The sequence below is a fragment of the Ambystoma mexicanum genome, chromosome 9 (assembly GCF_040938575.1).
Source record: "Ambystoma mexicanum isolate Mex_15411 chromosome 9, UKY_AmexF1_1, whole genome shotgun sequence".
In the NCBI taxonomy this organism is placed as follows: Eukaryota; Metazoa; Chordata; class Amphibia; order Caudata; family Ambystomatidae; genus Ambystoma; species Ambystoma mexicanum.
In genome coordinates this window covers 741,869,392-741,886,991 of record NC_090931.1, presented here as the reverse complement: position 1 = coordinate 741,886,991, position 17,600 = coordinate 741,869,392, and the positions used below count along the sequence as shown (strand labels likewise).

At 46.6% G+C, this 17,600-nt stretch overlaps 1 protein-coding gene across 1 annotated transcript in view; it reads left to right on the top strand.

Annotated features, from left to right (window-relative positions):
• Window positions 1-334: 334 nt before the first annotated feature.
• The window catches only part of MSTN (myostatin), a 41,854-nt gene continuing 24,588 nt past the window's right edge, over window positions 335-17,600 (top strand). Inside the window, exon 1 of the mRNA XM_069615662.1 lies at window positions 335-796. Within this exon, the coding sequence (XP_069471763.1) occupies window positions 415-796 (382 nt within the window). The 5' untranslated portion in view covers window positions 335-414. The remainder of the gene's footprint in view (window positions 797-17,600) is intronic.

Below are 17,600 nucleotides of genomic sequence, written 5' to 3'. Positions count from 1 at the left end.
GAGTGTAATTGGAGAACATCAGGTATACTATCCGTTACGGTCGTGTACTCACGAAAGTCCCGAATGGCTATAGGAAGGAGAGCGTGCACTGGAGGAAGCACCGATAGTGTACAGCAGAGAGATAGTGTACTGGAGAAAGACCTCTCGGGTGGTGCGCGCAAGCAGAGTGCAGCGCAGCCCTTCCCTGTCGCCTTGTGACAGACAAGGCTCCAAACCCTGACAGCTAGATTCATTGATGGCACGACAGCCAATCAAGGGGGTAGACGACAACAGTGTAACCAAAGTTCAGTATAAAAGCCCGCCTGGGCAGCGCTGCTGCCAGTGGGGTTGCTGCGTCTCCGACTGCACTTTGAGAAGCAATCCGTGGGGGGTGGCAAGCATCCAAGGCAAAGCAGGGAAGCGTCCAGTGCGAGCATGCGGTCCGTCCAGCTCTGCGGGTGCCTGCTCCTGTCCGCGCTCCTCCTCAGCCTGCCCCCCGCCAAGCCCAGCGATGACAACCAGGCAGCGGAGGATGGCAGCCCGGAGAAGGACGGCCCCTGCGCCGCGTGCACCTGGCGCCAGAACGCCCGCCACTCCCGCCTCGAGGCCATCAAGGTGCAGATCCTCAGCAAGCTGCGGCTGGAGCAAGCCCCCAACATCAGCGGAGTGGCCCTGCTCCAGATGCTGCCCCGGGCGCCCCCGCTGCAGGACCTCATGGACCACCACGACGTCCAGCGGGACGAAGTCAGCGAGGGCAACCTGGAGGACGACGACTACCATGCCAGTACCGAGACGATCATCAGCATGCTTGCCGAGCGTGAGTGTTGCCCCACAGCCAGTCCTGCAGAACCCCGCGCCCCTAACCGCAAAGCCCCCCGACAAGCCGAGCAGTGCTATAGACAGATGCCAAAAAGTAGCGCCCTCACAGCCTCGAAAAGCACGCCAGAAAACCTGGGTGCCCCAGGGTACCCAAGAGCCCAGTGTCATTCAGACCCCAAGAGCCCCGCAGATCATTGATTCCGGCAAGGTTTAAGAGAGCTAAACGTGCCACAAAACCCTGAGATCAGTGTAGCGCTCCGACAGTGCGAGAAAGCGCCAGAGAGATCTCGAGGCCCTCAGACCCACAGAGCAGCCTCAATACTGAGAGGTGCAGAGTCCTGTCTCACAGATAACCTAGTGGCCCTGTAGACGCTTGAGTCAAGTAGAGTCCTAGAGCCCCAAGAGAGTCGCCGGGGCCTTAGAGTGCCAGTGTGCCCCAGATCCCCAAGCATAGAGCATCAGTGTGCTCCAGATTCCAAAGCATAGAGCATCAGTGTGCTCCAGATTCCAAAGCATAGAGCATCAGTGTGCTCCAGAGCCTGGAGCATAGAGCGCCAGTGCGCCCCAGATTCCAAAGCATACAGCATCAGTATAGAGCGTCAGTGTGCCCCAGATCCCAAGGCATAGAGCATGAGTGTGCCCCAGAGCCTGGAGCATAGAGCGCCAGTGCGCCCCAGATCCCAAAACATAGAGCATCAGTGCACCCCAGATCCCAGAGCATAGAGCGTCAGTGCACCCCAGATCCCAAAGCATAGAGCATCAGTTCGCCCTAGATGCCAAAGCATAGAGCAAGAGTGTGCACCAGAGCCTGGAGCATAGAGCGCCAGTGCGCCCCAGATCCCAAAGCATAGAACATCAGTGTGCCCCAGAGCCTGGAGCATAGAGCGTTAGTGCGCCCCAGATCCCAAAGCATAGAGTGTCAGTGCGCCCTAGAACCTGGAGAATAGAGCATCAGTGCGTCCCAGAGCCTGGAGCATAGAATGCCAGTGCGCCCCAGATCCCAAAGCATACAGCATCAGTGTACCCTAGAGCCCAAAGACATGCAGAGTTCAGGAGAGTCCCTGTGGTCAGAACCCTACAGAAAATCGGTGCTGCTCTCTGCAACCCAGAGCCCGAAGACAAGTAGAGTCCCAGACCTCCAGAAAGACCCCAAGGACAGGGCCACGAAAACCATCACTGCACCCCTGAGCCCCACATCCCAGGAAGAGCTGCAACTCTGGTGTGCTGATGGAAGGCTGGAGCAAGTCTCTTTTTCAGAATGTATGAGGCATGCACCTGTAACCCTATTCCATGAGTACACATATAACAGCAATGCATAGAAGCCTGTGGTATCTGTCTAAAAACCTTTAAACGATGTTCTTATTACAATCTAGTTGTGACATCACTACTCACCTGTAATAAGAAAACGACATCAATACCCACCTTCACCAGCCCATTACTTGAGTCGTGATGTCACGATGCTACTCAATGGGAGTATGAACAAGACAGAACCCCACACACTACCCCACCTTTACATTGGGGGTCAGACCTAGTTTTAAGGCTCTGAAACTGCTATACATTAGAATACACAATGCTACTCAAGCCAGCACAGAGCAGAAGTCCAGCTGCCTCTAAGATGAGATAGCTCAGCAGGTTTGAGTGCTCGCTGCTGCGATCTGTCTGTGTAGGTTGCAGGTTCGAATCCCGGCAAGGCCAACTCAGCCTTTCATCCTTCCAAGGTCTATAAATGAGTACCAACTTCGGTTGGGGGATATTGTATGTAAATAGATTAACTGGGAAGCGCTTTGTAGAAAGGGCTGTATAAATAACTCATCACTGGAGCATTTATTGAATTGAAAGTATTCCCAGCTTTTCTGCTCCATTTCTTCCGAACTAGTTGTGACAATTGCATACATAATTCACAGCCATTAGTTGATAAGCAGAAGTTTACGGTAGCATGTTTGTTTAATGCACTGCTGGCGTTGAACACAGAAGATAAGTCATATATTTGCATTTGACCACTTACCTTAGAATGACAGAAATAGAGTTTAAATGTATTCAATTAAACTGCTCACATTCTTTTTCGCAACACATTACAAATACCATTTTTTGCATGCATTTGGCAGATTCTACATGTAATATACACCTGAACGAAGTCTTGCATCTGTGAGAGTACAACTGAAGGGGATGATTGTGTAACCTTGGGCCTCATTCCGAGTAGGGCGGTAAGGGTTAACGGTCACCGGTAAAGAGACCGGTGCCGTTAAACCCTTACCACCCTACTACGAGTTCCCTTTGCGGGTCCTTCCTTAACGCCTGCTTTTATCAGACGTTAAGGACGGGACCCGCAAAGGGACTCCGGGGTCAATAACGGTACCGTAAGTTATTGCTGCCTTCCCCCTTCCCATTGAGCCCTATGGGGGCCATAAATGGGAATGGGGAATGGCCCTGGTGAATGGGGAATTACCGGTCCCTCCGACCTCGGAATGGACCGGTAATTACTCCATTCACCAGGCCGGAGTTTGGACGAGTTCGGAGGCAGCCATGCCGCAAATAGCGGCGTGGTTACCTCCAAACTCAGAATGAGACCCCATGTCTTATAGGGCATGAAATACCACCAACCAAACGTAAAAAATGATATTGACACTCACCTCGAAGTAGAGTGACCATATGAAGGAACTCAGACTTCTGCCTCATTCTTCTGGTTAGTCAATGAAGTCATAGCGTATATACATGGATATTTCTTTTGACCAAAGAAAAACAGCAAGGCTAATGGAATCTGCGCAAGTTTCCACCACCACTGGTTGCAGGTTGTTTAGGTCATGTAATGTAAGAAGGTATGCAGTAATTAAATCGCGGCAAAAATGTTGCCTTTACAAAAAATCGCGGCAAAAATGCTGTGGTTTGACCTGTTAAAGGTGCACCCCATTATACCATTTAACGGGTGTGGGGGTTGCAGGGGTGTCCCCCGCATCCTTTACATGGATGGCAGAGGCACAACCACAGTATTTTTGCCACGATTGTTTGTGTAAACTGCCATTTTTGCTGTGATTTTAACACATGGAACCTTTAACAAAACAAATACACTATTCATGTTAAGGTCAGCTAAAACTCACTGGCATGCTCTATTCTAACATTATGGTTACATGATGCAACTGTAGGCTACCAACTGCAAGCCCGCGTTCTTAGCCACTTGATTGGCTGGCTTCCCGCCCAGGGTTCTAATGGACAATTGTATACTAGAGAAAAATATAAAAGGACACAAACAATTTTCTGTCCCAAATACTTTTCTTTAGCATACAATAAGGACCATAATCGATGAGCCTTTATAATTATCCACAGTCCCCTTTCCAGGCCATGGATCATTAAAAGACCCGGATGGCACATGCACACCATCGCACTGGGCAGCCCTTCTACCCTTTTTAATTTTATATTTGTAACACTCTCTCAATGCCTGCTTTCAAACAGTCACACATCCATCCACCAATCACTTCAAAAACTATATATATATATAACCCTATGACCATACTAAGCTTCCACACATCAACTGCCACTTAATAATCTTCTACAAATCTTTTGCATCTGCATTTCTCTTATACAAAAAATTGTACACAATGCTCCTATAATGCACATTTGCATTGTGCAGTGAGAAGTGCAAAAATAGAATGGGCAGTATGAATGGGCAAGTGCTCATGAGAACCTAGCAGGGAAATGCCAAGGTATGCCAAGGTGGGACGCCACTGGCTAACTACTGGAGCAGAGGAGTCCCAAGGGCGGGATGCATCTTAACTGTAACATCCCTTTAACAAAGTGTTTCCTGTCAATTTAATAGGTTTTTATAACTCAAAATGATTCATGGTGTTACATCACTGTATATAAGTTATGAATAATTCCTCTTTTCATATATATGAAAGAACTATAGACCTCCTTTAAGAAACATTTTTTGAAACACATACTGTTGTTATCCGCAACACATGCTGGGGATGGAAATCATCATTCAATTGCCTAAAGCTTAAGGCTCCACCATGACCCCAGCCAAACCAAACCACACCTATTATTCACTGCACCTACCCTGCATCCTAGCTTAGTGTCCACTATACCCTAATAATGTAACCAATGGCCAGTGCTCATGACTTGCAACCATAGCCAGTCTCCAAATCCATGTGGCATGGGCTTCAGCCATGCCGCCTTCCCCAATAAACAAATCAGAGTACACATTTGCATTTGCTGAGCGCCAAGCCCACTACCCACATACCAAATGTATATCACTATTTTTTCTACTTACATTCTTACACTTTTGAAAAATAAAACACAAGATATATTTTCAAAAAACATGCTTTCAGGTCCTTGCTAGTGGTTGTCCCGCAGGTTTGTTGTAATCTAGTCCACCACTTCAGGCTGTAACCGCAGGCAGAATATTTTTTCCCATTCAAACCTGCCGCTTCAGCCAAGCTGCATGCTCCAATAACCAAATTACAGTACACATTTATTTTTGCTAATGGCCAGGCCCTTTGCCCAGACACCAATGTTATATCACAGTGTTGTGTACTTACATTTAACACTTTTGAAAAAAATAAAACACAGGCCATATTTGCAAAACCATGCTTTCATGTTTTTGCTGACCCTCCTCATGCACATTGGTGCAATCTCATCCAACACTTATGCCTGTACCCACGAGCACATTTTTCTTCCCATTCAAACCTATCCTAATTTCGAAAACCGTTACCACATAGCCGATCCCTCATGGCCATACTGACTTTAACCTCATTGCTGGTCCCACGTGGTCTTGGCCAGTAGTCAGATTGTCTTGGTCGTGGCCTCAGGCCCCAGACAATCTGGCCACTGCCCATGGCCACAGGCTATACCTCAGTCACCAAAGGTATATCACTATTTTTTTTACCTACATTATGATACTTTTCAAAAAATGAAACACTGACACATTTGCAAGACCATGCTTTCAGGTCCTAGCCAATGCTCCTCACAGGAGTTTGCTGCAAATCCGCCCATGTTTTATTTTTTCAAAAGTGTCAAAATGTATGTGCATACAATAGTCATATAACTTAGACCCCACTTGACAAAATTCATTCCGACTTTGCACAAACATTCAAGGTTGGGTCTATAATGTTTCTGAAAACTTCTGTTCGCATTCGTAAAACGACAAAAAAGTTATAAGCCATCTAAAACTGTTCAGACACCCCTCTAATGTTGCCCCCTCTTGACAAAATGCCACCAAACTTTGCAAAAACATTCATATCTAGGTCTACAATCATTCTGCAAACTGGTGTGCACAGCGGACCAAATCCAGATACGACACATTTTTTTACCTACTTTTTGGTTGTTTTAAAAAAAGAAATACTGTACGGGTTGACACCAAATTTGCTTTGGGACCAAGCCACAGCTCCCGCCGCAAATTTGGTGAAAATCTGTCCAGTGGTTTGTGCTGCAGCAAAAGCAAAACATGTTTTCCATTGTGCCTATTGGAAAAGCCACAAATGTTGGGACGCCCCCTGTAACTTTGCCCCCCCTGCACGAAACCTCATTGAACTTCGCATAATCAATCTGACAGGCCCATATACCTTTTTTACAATGTTTCGTGAGGATTCGTCCCGGGGGGGCAAAGTTATAAGCCACCCAAAAAGTGCTCTTCCTATGGGTTGAGCAATTTAACCATAACTACAAGGCCGCTACCGCAGGCCCTGTTAAAAAAAAAAAAAAATATATATATATATATATATATATATATATATATATATATATATATATATATATATATATATATATATATATATATATATATATATGCAAAATGTCTGTCTTGGTTGATTAAGCTATATATAAAACAGCACTGTCCTCTTAGACAAAGACAACTTATTGGAGGAAAGGTATGTATTTGGGCTAATTTGCATACCCACAATGCCTTGCTGTTGTGGATTAGAACTGGGGGTACATTTCCAGCAATGGCTACTAGGAGCAAAGGGGAGTGTGTGACTCAGCTCAAATGGATTTTCCTATATATGAAAGTCAGGCACCGTATCACTCAGGGGAAATGGGACGTTGATGGTGGATATAAATATTGCTTTTATTGTAGAAAAGTATGAAGTTTATTCACTCAAAAATGTAGCTCGAGTGTGTGGTGTCGTGCAAGGTGTGTACTTGTGTATAACAATATGCATATGTCTGTGTGCATGATGAAAAAAAAAAGATCACGAAGATTCAGAGATGGCCGGGTCTTGTGCAGATACTTCAAAATGTGAAATTTGTTAGAATCTCAAAACATGATTTTTCTAAGAAAGAAGGAGCTTTAACCAAAATACAGAGGCAGTATTGTTCAAATTCAAGGAGCTTTAACCAAAATACAGAGGCGGTATCGCACAAATTCAGGCCACTTACAACACGGTAGCGTTCGTGGCTGCAGGAGAAAAGAGGCACGCGTCTTTTTTTGGGTCGGGGCTGTTCTTGGCAAATCAGCTGCAAGCGAAAGCTAAATATACGAGTGCTAATTATCCCCGCCGCTAATCCTGCCACTAGCAGCTAAACCCGGAAGGGTACAGAGTACCTAAATAAAGACCGCGCATGATTATGCGAGCGCCCTGCAGGTGTAGTCAGCAGTACAGGCAGCAGAGAAGTGGACCCGCGGAGGGACGCCGACGCTGTACGTGGGCCGGGGTCACCGATGGGCCACCTTCTTCAGCTTGATGCTTTCCACCAAATACACGCGGCTAGGCGTGGTTTATCAACCATTCCTATTTCGCTATCAAAAGACATATGTTTGTGGGTTGGTGTCAAGACGCCTGCATGCCCCTTGCCCTGGCTTCGTCCGGCCACACCTGTGTCCTATGGCGTAGAAGGGAGCCACGCGCAGATCCCAAACAGGGAGCGGTGTGTTATTGCGACCCGTACGCTACGCACGGCATCAGGTCCACTGTGTGCACCCTAAGGCGAGCTATTTGTTGTCAGCGTCTATACTTATAAACTTCCCCCATAGACCCGTGCGCTTCCAGCCGACCTCACAATTGCTTGGAAGCAGGGAGAATGGCCAATATTACAAAATAAAGGGTCGAAATAAAAAAAGGTTGCACACATTTCGGCATCGTTCCGCTGTGAGGTGCTAAATGGACCATAGCGCGCATCTCATCGCTGTTCACCAATGGGGCCTTTCGAATAAGTAGCCCCACGTATACTTTATATGTTATTTTTTTTATTTTATTTCAGTGCAAACCTCCTGTAGTAAGACCTCCTGGGTTGGCAGCCAGTTCCCACACATGCATGCAGCCCGTTTTCAAAAGGGATAGCTTTCCAGGAAGGTGCAGTATAGTGCCTGCCTGTGGTGGCCCGCCTCCGGTCACCGGGGTGGGCCACACGAGATACCGGGACCACCCGACACAGGTCTTAAGGTTGCGGGCACACAGCTGTAGCAGGACAGGGATCACCCCACACGCCCCGGATAACCGGGCTGCTGACCTCTGCTGGGGGGCTCCCACCACAGGAGGAGCTCGGCCTTGGGAACACCCAGGCCAGGCCACCATGAGTAGGCCACGATCACGTGGCGCCTCCCAGTCCCTAAGAATATACACAGACAGGAGTTGCCGTTTCCTGGGGCTCTGCTGCACTGCTGTCCGCGTGCCAGCAGAGCCCTATTTATTAAGGGAGCGTCATGACACAGTCATGACGCTCATGTAGGAGCAACCACTAGACCAACACACAACACTGCCCTTTGGTGAGGACTTGCATTGACCCCCTAGAATTCAGGGTTCCACCTGGACCCGAGCAACCAGCGCAGACACCACCCCTGCTTCGCTGCGAATCCGCGTAATGCAAATGCATGCACATCTTTGAACCAGATCGAGCTCAGATTAAGGCCTGAAAAAAAGCACACACGACCACGTCTGACACGACACACAATGGGCCAGCTCTGATATGAAGCACACAGGGCCAGCTCTGAAGTGAAGCACAGAAAAGTACACTGGACAAGCTCTGATACAATGTATACTGAATACCTAATCCCCTGCAATATCGTGAGTGGGGGTTTAGATTCTATTAAAGACAAGGAGGCAAGTATTATGCAAAACAATCTTTACTACTGACAGATAACAGCAAAGAAAACTTTTGTAAAATCAAAAAACTTTTCTTGAAAACAGAAAAAACACAATGTTTCATAAGCATACACAGTGCAGGAACCCAGTCCAAGATGGGGCTAAGAACTAGCCCATGTAGCCAATCGGGAAGTATCCACTCCCATAAATGTCCCTTCCTCTAAACGCAACTCCTCTTCTGTAGCTGTAATCTGACGCCATAGCAAACTAAACAGTAAGGCCAATTTTCCAACTGAAGAACAGCACAGCCAACTTCTTGAGGGTCGAACTCCAGAGATCTTTCACCAGACCATCTCCATCAGACTCCTCAACCCAAAGCTGTAAATGAGACAAATATTAGTATCAGGTGGGTGGTTATCTATAATACTAACAACCTTGTCTTTAATAGAATCTAAACCCCCACTCACGATAGTGCGGGGGATTAGGTATACTATGGCATGACAAGGAGGCTCATATTATGCAAGTTCAAAGCCCTTGCAACACATTAAAAACCACATGATCAATCCTCTTATGATAGAATGTTTTAAAAGTAGACTCCCTGGACCAGTGAGCTGCTTTTAAAATCTGCTCCAAACCTCCCCCAAGGAAGGCCGCTTTTGAGGCCATAGCTCCTCTTACAGAGTCAGCTCCAAAAGAAGAGATGTCAATCCCAGCCTCTTCCATAACCCACCTAACCCATCTAGCCAAAGTAGTCGAGGACACTGCCTTATAGGGTTTCCGGTAGGAAATAAGCAGCTCAGAGGTACCTGGGGAGTGGAGCCCTTCTGTCTTTAGCTCAAAACACTTCAAACACTGTACCACCCATAATTTAACATTCTCAGGAAACACAGGATAACAAACAGAAGAAATCATGCACTTAGTTCTCTTTGTCACCTTCGTCGAGCCCTGATGTCAGAAACCCTCTTAATAGAAACAAGACAAAGAAGCACAGCTAGGTTTGAAAAAAGTTGTTGCAGAGATAATTCCTGATTATGAGGCCAAGAGATGAGTAAATTCAGCACCTTATTAACCTCCCAGAGGACTGAATATCTGGCTTTAGGAGGAACTTTAACTCTGATGGACTTAAGTGTTTTCCTCACTAGGAAATGTCTTCAAACGGGTTCCCCTTTAACCAAAACATGGCCAGCCAATATCGCTGACCTGAATCCATTAATTGTCCTATAGGCTTTGCCCTCCTTGAACAATTCAACCAAGAAATTCACTATGCCTACTGGAGGAGCAGAAATGGGATTGAGTTGCCTCGCCACACACCAGCTAACCCAGCTGCCCCATGCTGAGGAATAACCCGCCTTGGTGGAGGATGCCCAGGAATCTTTGATGACATTAATAGAGTCCTGTGAAAGGCCTCTGAAGCACCAGGAAGAGCTGAAATCTTCCATGCCATAAGTGAGAGATGCCCCTGTAGGACCAGGACGTACAGGAGACCCTCGGGGTCCGTGAGGAGCCGGGGGTGGAGAGGGAGAAGATGAGGAATATCTACTGCTAACTCCAGGAGAGCGGGAAACCACACCTGAGAGGGCCAAAACGGGGTCACTAATACCAGGGTAGTAAGCTGTCAGCGCAACTGCACCAGGACCCTGGCTACCAGGTGAATGGAGGAAAGGCATATGGCAGAGGACCTGTCCAATCTTGGAGAAAAGCATCTGTCGCCAACGCCAGGCGGTCTGGCCTCCAACTATAAAATCAAGGAACCTGACAGTTGAGGCGGAAACCGAAAAGGTTTACCTGAATGGGACCCTAAAGAAACCGAATCAAGGCAAAAACCTCCCTGTTCAGCATCCAATCGCTCCTGTCCTGAAGGTAACGGGAATTCCAGTCTGCCACCACATTGTTGGCTCCCAGCAGATACTCCACCTGCAAAAGAATGTTCCTGTGCAATGCTAAGTCCACTAGGGCCTCGAGCGGGTCCCCCCCAGGTGACTGATATACTGCACCACGGAAATATTGTCCATCCGGAGGAGGACACAGCAGTTCCCTAGGTCCTTGAGAAGGCTCTTAACCGCAAAGGAACCCGCCAGTAACTCCAGACAATTTATATAAAGTAATTTCTCTTGACTGGGCCATTTCCCCCCAGTGGAAGTCTGACCTATCCTGGCCCCCCAACCGGCTCTGCTGGCTTCGGACTCGAGGACTACATCTGGGGATGGCGCAAAGATCGCTTTGCCATTCCACGCATCCATATGCTTAAGCCACCATAGAAGCTCCAGACTAAAAATGTGGGTTGCCCCTTTTAAAGTGGTACAGCTATGGTGGGGGACTAATATAATAGAAAACAAAGAAGCTGTATAATGAATTGAAAATTAAATCCTCATACTTATTCTGGGCTGGTATCAAAAGATATCCTAATTGAATTGCCCTTTTGACCAAAACTTACTTAAAAGTGAGAGCGAATAAAAAACCAAAACGGATGGTATATAAGAAATAATGCTGTATTTCGTTAAATATGATGGTTAACAAAAATCATGAAAACAATGAAAGAATAGTGTAATATTTGTTTTGACAATAAATAAATAATCAACAAAACCAACTTCTAACAGAAAACAATTTGGATACACAGTGATAAACAATGACATGAATCAATTTAAAAGTTTGGAACAACAAAGAAAATACATTGCCAAAATGAATGAGTGTGCCTCAATACATAAGGAAGAAAAACAGAACAAACAGTAAATGTCAATTGTACAGGTCTGCCAGTACATGAATATTGAAAGAACAAACAATAAATGTCAAATAACAGATCTGCCTACGTAAAATTCTACCGTAACAGATATCCAAACCAATGTTGGACAGGGTCCAATATGTATTGAGTTCAGGGAACATAAAGAAAAGGTTCCAACTATAAAGGACCCAATTTACGTTTCGGCGGGCCACCTGTCGGCCTTCCAAATCTCAAACCGCCTTTCTCGGGGCAGAATGAAAAGGAGTAGTCCCTACGGGGAAGCAGACAAATACACAGTAAGTGTGTTTGAAAAATAAAAAATGTTTTTTTTCTATTTTACTATTTCACTCCTCTACATCTCTAAGTGAGTTAAGTTAAGGCCATAGGGCAAGGAAACATAACTTAATTAAGCATTGAAAGACTCCTAATTAGAAATAATGGTCCGGAACAAGCCTTACCCAATGATACTGGGGGGATTCCACGGACAAAAATTACTTGACACAGGTCCAAGTCATGGCGGCCGAGTGCAACACATCAAATTCAAAAGATTTAGGACAGCAGACTACTGCCCCCTGTGTGAGTGAATGAATGATGCCATTACATTGTGGTCACTGAAATTTAACAATTTATATAAAAAAGAATTAGCACGAGGGGACAGTGTCCTACCTGAGAATTGAATGTATGGTGAAAACAAAGAGCCTGATGGTGTCTTGTAAATCAGCTTCAAAAACGGACTTGAATATGCAACAGTCTGTGATCTATTTAGACGAAAAAATGTCTAAAATGAATTCCATTGTCTTGCAGCAAAACAAGACTTACTGCAAATGCCACCGAGGTCATGTATTGAATTGCGGCTAACAGATGAAATGACTTACTTGTATTGGTCAACGAAGACTCTATGTAAGCAATGTGGTAACTGATCGCTAGATGTGCGGTATGAACATCCGACATGCGTGAAGGGTCCTCTATGGACCTCGAATGACAAAACCCAATGTTGACAAGCACCATTCTGTTATGTGTTCACCAAGAACCAAAAAACTGTCATAACTGGAGAAGTTGTATCTCGTGTTGTGATTCCCGAAAAGGTTTAATTACTGTTAGTTAGCAAGCATAGAATCATACAGTGAGCATTGCCTATTTCGCCCAATACTGGTGCATAAAAAGAGAAAACGATCATAGTGGGAAAGTTGTATCTCGTGTTGTGATTCCCGAAAAGGTTTCATTACCGTTAGCAAGCATAGAGTCATGCGGTGAGCATTGCCTATTTTACCCAATACTGGTGCATAAAAAGAAAAAACGGTCATAATTGGAGCAGTTGTATCTCGTGTTATGATTCCCGAAAGGGTTTCATTACCGTTAGTTAGCATAAATTCTGTGGAGAGCATTGACTATTTGTCCCCCTAATGGTGCATACAAGGCGAAACTGTGTGCAATCCTTACCCGCGGCGCCGAAAATGAGGCCTGCCGGGTGGCCAGATCCTCCGAGGTATTTCCAGGTTAATGACATGGCACCTGCTGATAGGATGGGGAAAATCACACCCTCCTGTCAGTCAGTGTGCATGTTCCAATGTGATTGGTAGGTTAGTCTGCCAGATGGCTGGATCCTTCGAAGTAATTACTATTTCACGACGTGGCATCTGCTGATAGGATGGGGAAAAACACGCCCTCCTATCAGTCAGTATGCACGTTCCAATGTGATTGGTTAATTGAGGTGAGCCCTATGTTGGTTCGCCTCGAGACCCGCGCTGACTGGCGGCAGTGCGCAGCGTTGGGAAATAGAAACACTTTCGTCTTAATGAAAAGAACCGCTTATGTAATCTTCCCCTGTAATCAAAAGGAAAATGGATGCAAACACATCGCAAAGCTGCTGTGTTTGCGAGAGAGCTCCAACTTGGCTTCTGGACACAGCACTACCATCTGAGAATATGACAGACTTTTGCGCAGATGCCTCCCTTTGAGGCGCTGAAGCGCTCTGTAGTGCAGCGGCACCGGAAAGATAGCCTGAATGGTGGCGGACAACATTCCCACAACCCTCGCTAACTGACGGAGAGACACAATCCCCTTCCTTAGGATAAAGCAAATTTCCTTCCGAATTCTGGAGAGTCTGCTGTCTGGAAGGAGGAGGATGCACTTCATTGAATCTATACTGAAGCCCAGAAACTGGATACATTTAGTAGGACAGAATATGGACTTCTTGGCATTTATTACAAAGCCTAGGTCTTGCAATAGAGAGATCGTCAGATCCAAGTGACTCTGCAGAACCTGAAGATCCTGTGCTAGGAGAAGCATGTCATCCAGATAAATTATACTCTGCATCCCTTCCGATCCGAGGATTGCCATCACCGGCTTCATTAGCTTGGTGAAACACCACGGGGCTGACGACAGACCAAAAAGGAGAGATCAAACTGCCAAAGGCGACCTCCCCAAGAGAACTGGAGAAACCCCTGATGTGGGTGGAAAACAGGAACCATCAGGTAAGCATGCTTGAGGTCCAAATTGACCATCCAATCCCCTGGAAGAAGGGTGTCCCTTAGAAGGTGAAAGCCCTCCGTTTTGAAATGATGGTAAACTATAAAAGAAATGAGGGCTCTGAGGTTTATCACAGGGCGAAAGCCCTCTTCGGATTTTGGAACCAGAAAAATCGTGCTGAGGAATTGAGAGGCCCTGAAGGTGGCTGAAACCACCGCACCCTTAAAAATGAGATCTCAAATCTCTGAATCCACTGCAGCTTCTGCTTCTCTTGATCAAACACAATAGGAGGAGGCAGAGAGAGCTGACAGGGAGGGGAGTAGAATTCTATCTGAAAACCCTGAACCCTTTGTAACACTCAAGGATCTGAGGTGAGCCCCTCCCACCCATGAAGAAAACGTGTCAACCTGCCCCCCAAACCTCGGTGGGAAGAAACATTTACGAGACGAGACCATACCTGGAGCGGATCTCGCTCTGTTTGCACCTCTGCCATTGCGACCTCTCCATTGTGTTCCTCTCTGGGGGAAGAAGGATGTCTGGAACCTCGAGCAGAGGAAGAGTGATGAGCCCCCCGGGAGGTGTACTGCTGTGGGCGGGTAGAGCCCCTGAAAGAGGAACGGCCAAAAGAGCGGGTTCTTCCTCGTCCGGCCTTGTCAAAAACTCTAGGGGCAAAGACCTTCCGAATGTTTGCCTGGGCTTTGTCCAGTGCAGTAAAGGTGTGGACATATGCCGAGAGGTCCTTAATGAACTTGTCACCAAAAAAATTCCACTGGGCTTTGGGGCCAGCCTCCCCTTCAGCCGTATCTTGCAGTTTAGGGTCTATGCGCCTAAGGAGAGCTTAGCGCCTGTCTCTAGATATGCTGGAATTGGCATTGCTGAGCAGGCAAAAGGAACGCTGCACCCAGCCCCTGAGCGCCTGAACATCAATCTGAGAATCATTAAGAGCGGCCTCCTCCGCCAATTCGAAGATCTGGGTCAAGGGCCCTAACATGTCCAACAGTTTATCTTGACAGACCCGGAGTGCCCCATAAACCCCCTTTTTTGGGTCCTTTCCCTTCTGGGACAAGAAAGCCAACATAGACTGATCAATCACCAGTGTCATAGCCACCTTATCAGCAATGACAGGGCGAGGACATTCAGACCTTAACTTATTCCTGTCATCATTTGGAAGAGGCTTCCTGATCCAATGATGGAGGAACGAGGAAACCGCCTCCAAAGAGCGCCATTCCGCCGATCTAGGGTGTTGGATGAGAGAGGGGTCGAAAAAAGAAACCCCACTGTCATCCTGCAATTGCCTGGGATAACCCCACAGATGAAACCTTCCTTTTATGCCGCTTAGGTGGGGAATCCGAATCCTCAGAAGAATCAGGGGAAGATAAAGGAGTAGAGGTAACCCTAATTGGGGCTGAAGACTGAACAAAACCCTCCCCGAACTTACGCTTCAAGGTCCTAACCGGGGAATCGGGAGAAGAGGGAGAACTCTGAACAGGGCTTAGTTGCCCTTGCAAATGTTTAGATTTGGCCGTACACTTTCTGGGCGCTGCAGAAGGACCCTGATCAGGATTGGGATGAAAGTCGGCAATCTTAGTGATTAACCTATCAAATGCCGAGGCCAAAGTGGAATTTAAATTCAATAGGGCAGAGTACATAGAATCCCTAATAGCCCTAGAGACCGACGTGGGTGGGACCAGGGAAGCCTCCCAGAACCCCCGAACTCCAGACTCCTCATTAGGCCTATCAGTTTTCTTCGAAGCAGCTCTAACCTGGGTGCTGACATCCACTGAAGGGACCCCCTCTGCCCCTTTAGTTGAGAGCATGCTGTTAATAATGGGAAACAAATGGAATATGAACACCAAGCACCTAAAAAAACTGTCAATGACCAATCTAGGAGGCCAAGCAGAATCCCAATTGCTCCACCTGAGCTCTCTGGAAAAAACAAATATATATAAATATATATAAGAAACAGCCCAGGCTGAGCCCGGAAACCAAGCAGGCAAAGTTCTGTAACAGAAACACTTAAAATTTTAAATACGCGTGAGCAACGCGAAATTAACTTTATAACATATGGCAGACTGAGTCAGTCACTTGCCCTGAACGCCGAGCAGGCGAACACTTTAGTCACAAAAAGCCTCTACACAAGAGGCGTGACAGAGCGGTAACACGCTCGAGCTGCTCCCAAGCAGGCGAGCGCTCTCCTTGTAAAACAACACAGCGCCAAGCAGGTGAAATGAAAGGGAGGGGAAAGGGCTTGCCCACGTAGCTCTGCAGTGAAAAAATGAAAGTCACCGAGCAGGCGAACTCAAGAACACTGAAGGGGAAGGGCAAGCAAGGGGGGGGGATAGGGCCGACCCTGGGTATATCTGAAGCGAAGCTAACGCCTCACACCAAGCGGTCGAAACAATCATTGAAACGCCCACACAACGTTCCAACAAGCGGATGCTAATTCAAAAAGAAACATAGATGCAAATGAAACACAGATACCACGTACCAAATAACACCTCACAGAAAGTAAGGACTAGCGTGTAACAAATAGGACTTATCTTATGCGCCAGCAGCAAAGAAAGAGAAGTTGCGTTTAGAGGAAGGGACATTTATGGGGGTGGACACTTTCTTATTGGCTACATGGGCCAGTTCTGAGCCCCATCTTGGACTGGGTTCCTGCACTGTGTTTGCTTATGAAACATCGTGTTTTTTTCTGTTTTCAAGAAAGGTTTTTTGATTTTACAAAAGTTTTCTTTGCTGCTCTTTGTCAGTAGTAAAGATTGTTTTGCATAATGTGAGCCTCCATGTCATGCCATAGAATCAGCACCATCACAAAGCACACTGGACTAGCTAGCTCTGATACAAAGCACACCACGGCAGCACTGATACAAAGCACGCTGAAACAGCACTGCTACAAAAGACACTGGTCCAGCACCATTACACGGCACACCGGACAAGCTCAAATACAAAGCACAATGGATCAGATCTGATACAAAGCACACTCAACCAGCCATAGTAGAAAGAACACTGGGCCCACTCTGATATGAAGCACGCAGGGCTAGGCAAGCTCTGACGCAAAGTACACTGGACAAGCTCTGCTACAATGTACATGGGACCTGCTCTGATACAAAGTACACTCAAAAAGCACTGGCGCAATGAACACTGGACTAGCACTGATACAAAGCACACCACACCAGCACTTACCTAAAGTACACTGGACAAGCTTTGGTACAAAGCACAATGGATCCACTTTGATATAAAGTATACAGGTCCAGCTATGATCAAAAAAAGTACAATAGACCATCTCTACTGGAAAGCACACTAGGCAGCGCTGATGCAAAGGACATTGGACCAGCTCAGATCCAAAACACAAAGAACTAGAACTGCTACAAATCACACTGGTTTATTCGTATTACAGCACACACTGAATTAGCACGGAGCCAAAAGACCTTAAACTAGCACTGATAGAAAAGGCACTATCAGCCTTGATACAAAGCACACAGGTCAAGTTCAGCTACAAAGCACACTGAAACAGCATTACTACAAATCAACCGGGACAGGCTCAGTTACCAAGTACAACCTGCTCTGATACAAAGCACAGTCGCCCACCTGGCCACAAA